General features: G+C 46.6%; 1 protein-coding gene across 1 annotated transcript in view; it reads left to right on the top strand.

Moving 5' to 3' along the window:
* The window catches only part of SH2D3A (SH2 domain containing 3A), a 14597-nt gene that overhangs the window by 583 nt on the left and 2423 nt on the right, over positions 1-11591 (top strand). Inside the window, exons 2-7 of the mRNA XM_010828470.1 lie at positions 3149-3285; positions 4667-5016; positions 5419-5495; positions 10671-11152; positions 11285-11400; positions 11559-11589. Coding sequence (XP_010826772.1) covers positions 3217-3285; positions 4667-5016; positions 5419-5495; positions 10671-11152; positions 11285-11400; positions 11559-11589 — 1125 coding nt within the window. The 5' untranslated portion in view covers positions 3149-3216. The remainder of the gene's footprint in view (positions 1-3148; positions 3286-4666; positions 5017-5418; positions 5496-10670; positions 11153-11284; positions 11401-11558; positions 11590-11591) is intronic.

Below are 11591 nucleotides of genomic sequence, written 5' to 3'. Positions count from 1 at the left end.
TCTTCACATCTTTGCTTAACTGTTCCCCACCCCCGCCCCCCGCCCCTACTGAGATCTCAGGTCCCAAGTCACTTCGTGGGAGACAGCCTTCTGACTACTATTCATATTTAAGGTAGCCTCCCCCAGCCAGCCTCTCTTTATGTCTCCCTGTCTTATCACCTCCGTTGTTCACCCTTAGACATTATCTTCTTCATTCATCGTGCACTTATTTGTTTTGTGTGTCTCCTCCACCCGAGAGGCCTTGGTCTCATTCATCACTGTTTCTCCTTGGCACACAGTAACCATTCAACCAGTCAGTATTTTGCTCACGTTTGAGTCTCCGTGTCCACCTGTGTCCCTGTCTCGTGCAAGTGGCTGCCCCCTGTAGGAGTATATGGTCGATAGAAAATGAATAATCCCCTCCCTTCTTTCCCCAAACTTGCCTCTCACCCACCTCCTCTCTTGATTTCTGCCCCCTTCCTCTCTCTCCTGCCCAGATACCCAGAAATTATTCCAAACGATGCAGGACAGGTGGATGACTTAATTGGCCTGTAGCCGTCCTGTGACCACTCTGAGCTCCCCCTGCACAAACCAGAGTCAGTGATGCACCTTCACACCCACTAAGGGGCAGGCAAGACAGAGGACGCTGGAGTCAGAGGACTCTTAAAACCAAGGCCAGGCCAGGCCCAGCTGACAAACAGGAAGTGCACAGGTATCCGGGAGACACACCTGGTATTCAGGTATGTGGCGCCTGGAGCCAAAGCTCTGCTCAGCTCTCCCACCCCTTAAGCCACCTCGGACCAGTCTGGGAACTTCCAGGCCCTTTCAGCTGACTCAGGTCCTAAAAATCTTCGTGCTATTTCTCTGCAGATCCTTCCGGGCCCAGAAGGCCCTGGGGGTAGGGGAAGCAAGACACTTTCCCCACCGCCACCTCCCACTCCCTCTCCCCTTCTTTCCTCTCACCCAGAGCAGTTTTTTCACCAGATGCTTGAGAGACCCCGGGGCCTGAGGCATGAGCGATGATCAAGGGGTCCTAGAGTGTCCATGTCCTAAGTTTGATCACAGTAATAACGAATGAAAACCTGTAGATGTCTATTTGCTGTTTGCTGACCTGTCTACAAAAATGTGACCTTTTAATGGTCTTTTAAAATGGGTTTCCCCACTGGCTCAGTGGTAAAGAATTCACTTGCAACCCAGGATTTGGCTGGAGACACAGTTTGATGCCTGGGTCGGGAAGATCCTCTGGAGGAGAAAATGGCAAGCCACTCTGTTATTCTTGCCTGGAGAATCCCAGAGACAAAGAAACCTGCCGGGCTACAGTCAATGGGATCAGAGTCAGACACCACTGAGCAACTGAGCATACAAAATGACCTTATTGGAAAGCCACGCATGGGTTAAATTTTTTTGTACAATCTAAGAATCCTTGAGTGTGCCTACAGATCCCTGAGATGCTATGGGTTTTAGTAAATTTAATTCTCCCCAGCCTGGAATTTATTTCACCCCAAGAACCACCAGGCTTGAGACTTACCCAGTGCTTCGGTGGCTCTGCTCTCCCAAGGCAGGAGGCCTGGGTTCCATCCCTGGTCAGGGAATTAGATCCCACATGCCAGAACTAAGAGTTCTCATGCTGCAACTAAGACTCAGTGGAGCTAAATAAATAAATTAAATTAAAAAAAAATTTTTTTTAAAGAACCACCTGACTTGGCCCCTTAAAATCCTCCCAACCTTTACCCACCCCCAAGACCTTCCCAGGTCACTGTAAGAAAAATCTTAACTCCACTGCTTGAATCTTCATATCTGATCCCTGATTTCATTTTTCCCCTTAGTTCTCTCAGATCTATTTTAGGCTTCCTTTTCTACTCACTGATTTTCCTAATCTCTGTCTTCTCAGCTAGAAGATGCCTAAGAGCAGGAATCTTGGTCTTGTTGTTCACTGCAAGGTCTCTAGTGCCTAGAAGGGGCTCCCGGCACAGAGTGGGTGCCGCATAAATATTCTTTTGAGTTAATTTGTTAATTAAATTTCTACAAAATATAGCACTATGTCATCTGCATTAAAAATTGCATTACATTTGAGATCATTGTCTTCTTCCTTCGCAAGAATCCCAGTGAATTTGCATGACTGTTTTCATGAAATCACAGCCTATTCTAAATTAAAGTTAGGGACTTCCCTGGCAGTCCAGTGGTTAAGACTCTGCACTTCCAAAGCAGGAGGTGCCAGTTTGATTCCTGGATGGGGAACTAAGACCCCAGATGCTGCATGGCACAACCAAAAAATAAATTAATTAAAAAGAATAAATTAAATTTATTCATTTCATGCTTAGTCGCTCCGTCATGTCTGACTGTTTGCGACCCTTTGGACTGTAGTCTTCCTGGCTCCTCCGTCAATGGGATTTTTCAGGCAAGAATATTGGAATGGGTTGCCATTTCCTACCCCAGGGGATCTTCATGACCCAGGGATTGAACCCACGTCTCCTGTGTCACCTGCATTGCAGGTGGCTGCTTTACCCACTGAGCCATCCAGGAAGCCCCAAAGTTACTCATAGCTTGAATTTAATCTGATACATATATCAAATATAACTCATATAATTTATAATTAAAAATATATAATCTGACTATGGGTAACTTCTTTAACTTAATATAAATATATATTAACATTTATATTTAGAATATAAAATACACAAATGTTATATGTAAATATTTAAATACATTTATATATAATTATCGGAGAAGGCAATGGCACCCCACTCCAGTACTCCTGCCTGAAAAATCCCTTGGGTGGTGGAGCCTGGTAGGCTGCAGTCCATGGGGTCGTGAGGAGTTGGACACGACTGAGCGACTTCACTTTCACTTTTCACTTTCACGCATTGGAGAAGGAAATGGCAACCCACTCCGGTGTTCTTGCCTGGAGAATCCCAGGGACGGGGGAGCCTGGTGGGCTGCCGTCTATGGGGTCGCAGAGAGTTAGACATGACTGAAGCGACTTAGCAGTAGCAGTATATATAATTATATAAATATGCTGTGTATTAAAATGTAATATATATATACATATACAGAAAGCATTGCATTTTATGGTTTGATAAGATGTGGGCTGTTGTCTTCAAACTATGAGGAACATGAAAGGGCTGACCAAGCCATTCAGGAAGCAAGAATAATTATTCCTGTTTTACAGATGAGGAAGACTGAGGCCTGTTGGAAGTACAAAGCACAGACCCTGCACCCTCTGCCCCCGAGAGCTCCATGCAGGTGCCACAAGATGGAGAGGACTTTGTGGGCCAACCCTGGTACCACGGCCCCCTGTCCCGCCAGGTACCACTGCCTCTCACAGGACCACATACCATCTGATGGGGAATCTCACTCATCTTTGACTTATTGGGGACTCCTGGGTCCCAGATAAGGGCCTTAGGGTCAAGATCTATCAGAAAGAGTGACTTGAGGGCTGAGGATTGTTTTGCAACTTGGTCTATGTGGGATGTCACTTCTTATCTTTAACTTATCACTTCCTTTGGGATGGTGTTGAAGAAGGTGACAGGAGTTGAAGAGGGTACTAATGACTCCTCAAACCACCCTTTGGCCCTACTTGTCTCTCTGTCTCTCTCTGGATTCCAGGCCACCTGTGGCCGCCAGGGTCCCATTTCCCTCTCAATTCAAAGCACCTCATGCTCATCTCCAGCTTAGGAGTCACCTTCAGGAGTCCCAGGACCTGAGACATCTAATCAAATCATGAGAGGCAGTGTAGCTTAATGGTGAAAATCCCACACTTTAGCCACAAGCAGCCTGAGTTCAAATCCTATCCCTACAATTTATATTGGATATAAACTAGAGCAAGGTAGTTGATGTCTCTGGACCTCTGTTTTCCCATCTGTAAAATGGGCATAATAGTACCTACCTCTTATCCTTGGTAAAGGATGAAGTGAGTTCATACATTTTACACTTAAAACAGTGCCTGGCATATAATAAGGGCCATACAAGTGTCCTTTGCACATATTGGCCAGTCCCCAGCCTCCATCAGCAGCTCTGCTTTGCCCCTCTATGATGTTGTGACCCTCAGGCCCTGTTTTCAGCCACCATAGCTGGCATGATAGTGCTCTATTTTTATAAAGGTGAATTTCAAGGCCATGGTCTGTTTGGAAGAACCTAGCAAATGGCTTTTCTGAAAGCCACATTTGCATAACAAACTCAGCACTTGTCACCAGGTTAGAACTTGCATTAGTCAGCGTCATCTAGTGGCTGTAACAAACATTCCCACGCTGTCAACGACTCCATCAACATTTAAAGACTAGTTCATGTCGCAGTCTAAGAGGATGCAGAGCTTCAAAAGGAGTCAGACCCAAGCCCTTTCAGTCTTCTGCCTCCACTGCCCCCCAGGGCTCTGTGGGCGTCAACGGACAGATTCAGGAAGAAACCTGTAGGATTCTGCTAGACTTATTTCAAGGGCCAGGTCTGCCCATTCCCCACAGCACTCGTCCCACATCCCATTGGTCAGATCTTGTCACACGACAGTTAATCGCAAAGGGGCCTGGGAAATGTAGTGCGGAAGTATGTCCACTAGACAAGAAATTGTTTGGCCGAAAACTACCCAGTCTCTGGGGTGGCTTTTCTTGGGTTGGGGGGAGGGGTCTGGAGTCTCCATTAATTACTGATACGTGCTCATGCGTAAACCCTTGCCCCCCCGATCCTCCATCCCCAGAAGGCCGAGGACCTTCTCCAGCAAGATGGTGACTTCTTAGTTCGTGCGTCCAAGTCCCGTGGGGGCCACCCTGTCATCTCCTGCCGCTGGCGGGGCTCAGCCCTGCACTTCGAGGTGCTTCGTGTGGCCCTGAGGCCTCGGCCAGGCCGGCCCACAGCCCTCTTTCAGCTAGAGGATGAGCGTTTCCCCAGCCTGCCTGCCCTGGTTCGCAGCTATGTGATTGGCCAGCGTCCACTGTCCCAAGCCACAGGGGCTGTGGCCTCCAGGCCAGTGCCACGGCAAGGACTAATTCGACGCAGCTTTAGTGAGGACACCCTTCCAGACGACCCGGCTCGCACAGAGCCGCTCAGGTATTCAGAGGCTCTCTACATCCTGAAGACACCCAAGACCTCCCAGGGTTCTCCACCACTGTTCCTGTGTGTTCCAATAGTGGACGGCTCTGTCCACTATTGACATTTGTTGCCAGATTATTCTTGGTTGTGGGGGGGCCATTCTGTGCATTGCAGGCTGTTGAACAGCATCCCTGGTCTCTTATCTACTAGATGCCAGTAGAATGCTCTGCACCCCTCCTCTTAGTTATGACAACCAAAACATATCTCCTGACATTGCCAAGTGTTCCCTGGGGCTAGCAAGCACCCTGGGGGATCCCCTGGTTCTGAGTGATGGGATGTAAGGTTTTCTGGTGGAGGCTATATGCTATCTAACTATCTGCTAGGAGTAGGACAACATATCTCCCTCCCTCTGTCCCCCAGGGATAGGAAGCGGAGTGATAGTCAGCCCGCAGGTTTGGAGCATATGTGGCGGTCACCAGAAGACCCTCCTGGACCAGGTAAAGGGTCTTCCAGAATAGGACATAGCTCCAAAACTCCTCTGCCACGCACTATCCAAGTGACACTGGGCAGGTGACAACCTGCTGGGAAAAAAGGATGGTGATGCTCTCAATGTTGTCACAGTGACAAAAACACATACAAGAACTCTGTAGGTGCTTAAAAGTATGGGTTTACAATGATTCCAAGAAACCCTCCATGCTCTAACCATAGCTAAGCTCTCTAATAATTCCATCCCTCATCCCCTGTTCACTCTGGCCACACAGACATCCTTTCAGTTGCTGATTGTTGTTGTTCAGTCTGCTGGAACCTTGTACATTTGTTCCTGCCTCAGGGCCTTTGCACTTGCTGGCCTCATCTTTGGAAAGCTCATTCCCTAACCTTTACCTGACTGTTTCTCATCTAACAGGAGTTCCTCAAAGCAGCTAACCCTGGCCATCCTACATAAAGGAGGAGTTCCCCTTGTGCCCTGACTGGCCTGTTGTCTCCCATTCAACATGAGCCCTCACTGTGTGTGTCAGAAACAATACTAAGTGCTGAGACACATCAATGAATAAGAATAACAAAGATCCCTGCTCGAGTGGAGCCAACATCCTATTAGAGAATGAAGGACCATGAACAACAGAAATGAGTCATATTTGTTGTTGTTGTTCATTTGCCAAATCGTGTCCACTCTGTGATCCCATGGATACAGCACACCAAGCTTTCCTGTCCTTCACTATCTCTCAGAGTTTGCTCAAATTTTTGTCCATTGATTCAGTGATGCTCTCTAACCATCTCATCCTCTGTCACTCCCTTCTCCTTTTGCTTTCAATCTTTACCACCACCAAGGTCTTTTCCAATGAGTTGGCTCTTCCCATTAAGTGGCCAAAGCATTGGAGCTTCAGCTTTAGCATCCGTCCTTCCAGTGATTATTCAGGGTTGGTTTCATTTAGGATTAACTGGTTTGATCTTCATGCTGTCCAAGGGACGCTCAAGAGTCTTCTCCAACACCACAATTTAAGAGCATCAATTTTTTGGCACTCAGCCTTCTTTATGATCCAACTCTCATGTCCATACATGACTACTGGGAAAATCATAGCTTTGACAATACAGACCTTTGTCAGCACAGTGATGTCTCTGCTTTTTAATATGCTGTCTAAATTTGTCATGGCTTTCCTTCCAAGGAGCAAGCTTCTTTTAATTTCATAGCTGCAGTCACCATCCACAGTGATTTTGGAGTCCAAGAAAATAAAATCTGTCACTCCTTCCACTTTTTCCCCTGCTGTTTGCCATGAAGTGATGGAACCAAATGCCATGATGTTTGTTTTTGGAATGTTGAGTTTTAAGCCAGCTTTTTCATCCTGCTCTTTCACCCTCATCAAGAGGCTCTTTAGTTCCTCTTCACTTTCTGCCATTAGAATGGCATCATCTGCATATCTGAGGTTGTTGATATTTTGCCCGGCAATCTTGATTCCAGCATGTAATTCATCCAGCCCAGCATTTCATATGATGTACTATGTATATAAGTTAAATAAACAGAGTGACAATATACACTCCTTTCCCAATTTTGAACCACTTTCAGTAAGATTATAACTGTTGCTTCTTGTCCAGCATACAGGTTTTTCAGGAGACAGGTAAGGTGGTCTGGTATTCCTGTTTTTTTAAGAGCTTTCCACAATTTGTTGTGTTCCACACAGTCAAAGGCTTTAGCATAGTCAATAAAGCAGAAGTAGATGTTTTTCTGGAATTCCCTAGCTTTCTCTATGACCCAACGAATGTTGGGGATTTAATCTCTGGTTCCTCTGCCTTTTCTAAACTCAGATTTTCTATCTAGAAGTTCTCAGTTCATGCACTGCTGAAGCCTAGCTTGAAGGATTTTGAGCATAACCTTACTACCATGTGAAATGAGTGCAACTGTATTGTAGTTTGAGCATTCTTAGAGAAGGAAATAACAACCCACTCTAGTATTCTTGCCTGGAGAATCCCATGGACGGAGGAACCTGGCAGGCTACAGTCCGTGGGGTCACAAAGAGTTGGACATGACTGAGCGACTTCACTTTTGAACATTCTTTGGCACTGCCCTTCTTTGGGACTAGAATGAAAACTAACCTTTTCCAGTCCTGTGGCCACTGCCGAGTTTTCCAAATTTGCTAATATATTGAGTACAGCACTTTAACAGCATCATCTTTTAGGATTTGAAATAGCTCAGTTGGAATTCCATCACCTCCACCAGCTTTGTTTGTAGTAATGCTTCCTAAGGCCCACTTGACTTCACACTCCAGGATGTCAGGCTCTAGGTGAGTGACCACACCATCATGGTTACCCGTGTCATTAAGACCTTTTTTTTGTACAGTTCTTCTGTGTATTCTTGCCACCTCTTCTCAATAGCTTCTGCTTCGTTTAGGTCCTTACCGTTTCTTTCCTTTATTGTGCCCATTCTCGCATGAAATGTTCCCTTGATATCTCAATTTTCTTGAAGAGATCTCTAGTCTTTCCCATGCTATTGTTTTCCTGTTTCTTGGCATTGTTCATTGAAGAAGGCCTTCTTATCTCTCCTTGCTATTCTCTGGAACTCTGCATTCAGTTGGGTATACCTTTCCCTTTCTCCCTTGCTTTTCACTTCTCTTCTTTCCTCGCTATTTGTAAAGCCTCCTCAGACAACCATTTTGCCTTCTTGCATTTCTTCTTCTTTGGGATGGTTATGGTTACTGCCTCCTGTACAATGTTACAAACCTCTGTCCATAGCTCTTCAGGTACTCATGTCTATCAGATTTAATCCCTTGAATCTATTTGTCACTTCCACTGTATAATCGTAAAGGATTTGATCTAGGTCATACCTGAATCAGAGGAGGCAATGGCAACCCACTCCAGTACTCTTGCCTGGAAAATCCCATGGACGGAGGAGCCTGGTAGGCTGCAGTCCATGGGGTCGTGAGGAGTTGGACACGACTGAGTGACTTCACTTTCACTTTTCACTTTCATGCATTGGAGAAAGAAATGGTAACCCACTCCAGTGTTCTTGCCTGGAGAATCCCAGGGACGGTGGAGCCTGGTGGGCTGCTGTCTATGGGGTCACACAGAGTTGGACACGACTGAAGCGACTTAGCAGCAGCAGCATACCTGAATGGCCTAATGTTTTTCCCCTACTTTCTCCAATTTAAGATTGAATTCTGCAATAAGGAGCTGATGATTTGAGCCACAGTGAGGTCTAGGTCTTGTTTTTCCTGACTGTACAGAGTTTCTTCATCTTCTGCTGCAAAGAATATAATCAATCTGATTTCCATATTGACCATTTGGTGATGTCTATGTGTAGAGTCGTCTCTTGTGTAGTTGGAAAAAGGTTTGCTGTGACCAGCATATTCTCTTGACAAATCTCTGTTAGCCTTTTCCCTGCTTCATTTTGTACTCCAAGGCCAGACTTTCTTGTTATTCCAGGTATCTCTTGACTTCCTACTTTTGCAACTCCCTATGATGAAAAAACATCTTTTTTGGTGTTAGTTCTAAAGGTCTTGTAGGTCTTCACAGAAGGGTTCAACTTCATCTTCTCTGGCATTATAGGTTGGGGCATAGATTTGAATTACTGTGATGTTGAATAGTTTGCCTTGGAAACGAACCAAGATCATTCTGTCATTTTTGTGATTGCACCCAAGTGCTGTGTTTCAGAGTGTTTTGTTGACTGTGAGGGCTACTCCATTTCTTCTAAGGGGTTCTTGCCCACAGTAGTAGATATAATGGTCATATGAATTAAATTTGCCCATTCTTGTCTATTTTAGTTCACTGATCCCTAAAATGTTGATGTTTACTCTTGCCATCTCCTGCTTGACCACATCCAATTTACCTTGACTCATGGTGTGCTGCAGTTCATAGGGTCACAAAGAGTTGGACAACCTTAGCGACTGAACAGCAACAACAAATGGATCTAACATTCCAGGTTCTTACACAATATTGTTCTTTACAGCATTGACATTTACTTTCACCACCAGGCACATCCACAACTAAGCACCATTTCCCCTTTGGCCCAGCTGTTTCATTCTTTCTGGAGCTATTAATGATTGCCCTCCACTCTTCCCCAGTAGCATATTGGATACCTTCTGACCTGAGGGGCTTATCTTCCGGTGTTGTATCTTTTTGCCTTTTCATACTGTTCATGGGGTTCTAACAGCAAGAATACTGGAGTGGTTTGCCATTCCCTCCTCCAGTGGACCACTTTTTGTGATAACTCTTCACTGTGACCCATCTATCTTGGGTGGCCCTGCACGGCACGGCTCATAGCATCATTCAGTTATGCAAGCCACTTTGCCACTACAAGGCTGTGATCCATGAAGGGGAGTCAATTATGCTTTGGGTTAAAAATTAAAAGTAGGACAGAGCAAGGAGTATTACAGTTTTTAGTAGTAGTTAGGAAATTTTCTCATGGAGAAATACTTGAAGGAGATGAGGGAGGGAACGATGTGGATAATGGGGTGAGAGTGGCCCAGACAGAGAGAACAGTCAGAGCAAAGGAACTAGAATCAGAACAAGAGTCTGAACTGTTCATTGAACCAAAAAGAAGTGAGTGTAGCAGAAACAGTGGGAGTGAGAGGGAAGTCGGAGAGATATCAGGCTCAGATTGTGAGAGCTTTGAGGGCTAACAAGAGGACTTTGGTCCTTATTCAGAGTGAGATGGGAACATTAGGGAGGTTTTAAACCCCCATAACAGGGTTGACTTAAATGTTTAGTAGATATAGTCTCCCAAAAGTCTGTGCGCAGTTTTAAGTTAATAACCTCAGAAGTAAATATACCACAAACTTAACAGAAGACATCATTCGAAAGTTTGATAAATTCAGTTTCTTTGAGGCATATGTAACTTTGTGAATTTTGAGTGACATATTTTTTTCATTTCAATTTTGTGTGGTCAGTGCTTACCATCTTCAATCAGAGGAGCAAAAAGGAAGAGTTCAGACTTAAAATGTAGTATTCAGAATTGGCAGAACTACATCCATGTCAGAGAAAGTTCATTTTCAGACCATTGGTAGGTATCTAGCATCGATGTTGGTGAAGCTGTTCAGCCTCAAAGCTGCAACAAGGTAACTTAGGATACCTGCTTATTGGCTGAATGAGTGCAGGAACCAGGAGGTTAGTAGCTCAGGAAGCCATCACCCCAGCCAGCTATCTTCTCTGTGTACCTCTTTCTCCCCCTCTTGTATGACCCCCAGGAGCCTCCACTGTACCTGCATCTGGCCTGCCTCGGACAGGTAGTGACCCCGTGATACTAAAGACCCCAGTTCCCTTGGGGTCCGTTGCTGACAGTCTCAGGGCCTCTGATGGGCAGCTTCATGCCAAGGCCCCAACCAAGCCACCTCGAACACCCTCATTGCTACTGCCTGATGCCTCTGGACGCCCCCCGACGTACTGTGAGCTGGTGCCCCGAGTGCTCAGGGTCCAAGGACCACCCCCTGGCCACAGCTGCCCAGAGTCAGAGGTGCCCTGGTGGGAAGCCGAGGAGGAGAAAGAGGAGGACAGATGTTTTGCAAGACCACAGGCTGAGGTCTCTTTCTGTCTCCCTGACACCCCCTCCTGCCTGCTGGGCTCCCAGAATCGGCCTCTGGAACCCGAAGTCCTGCATACTCTCCGTGGCCTGTTCCTGGAACACCATCCTGGGAGCACAGCTCTCCACCTGCTATTGGTAGACTGCCAGGTGGGTCCCCCTACCAGGTTTCCCTCCCCAGGTAGGGCCTGAAGCCAGGGCATGACCAAACCCCACCTCACACCCATAGACTCACTCTGCTCCTTTAACGTCCCTACTCTTACCCCCACCTCCCATCACCAGGCCACAGGTGTCCTGGGAGTGACCAAGGCTCAGCGGGGCGCCATGGGGGTCGCCTCCGGTCTGGAGCTGCTCACACTTCCCCACGGGCATCGCTTGAGGTTGGAATTGCTGGAGAGGTGAGACAGCCACCTGAAATCCCCAGGGTCTTCAAACCTCCTCCCATTCCCGGTTCCCCAGGAAGGAGGGGAATGGGCAATGCCGCTGACTGTCCCTCCTCACCCCCACATCGCAAACCTCCCCACTGCCCCCAGACCCTTGCCCTCCGCCTCTACAGGCTCGAGACGCTGGCGTTGGCGGGGGCGCTGGC

Source organism: Bison bison, unplaced genomic scaffold, assembly GCF_000754665.1.
Source record: "Bison bison bison isolate TAMUID 2011002044 unplaced genomic scaffold, Bison_UMD1.0 scf7180017864492, whole genome shotgun sequence".
NCBI classification, from domain to species: Eukaryota; Metazoa; Chordata; class Mammalia; order Artiodactyla; family Bovidae; genus Bison; species Bison bison.
The sequence above is the reverse complement of the archived record's forward strand: the minus strand, read 5'-3'. Positions and strand labels throughout refer to the sequence as shown.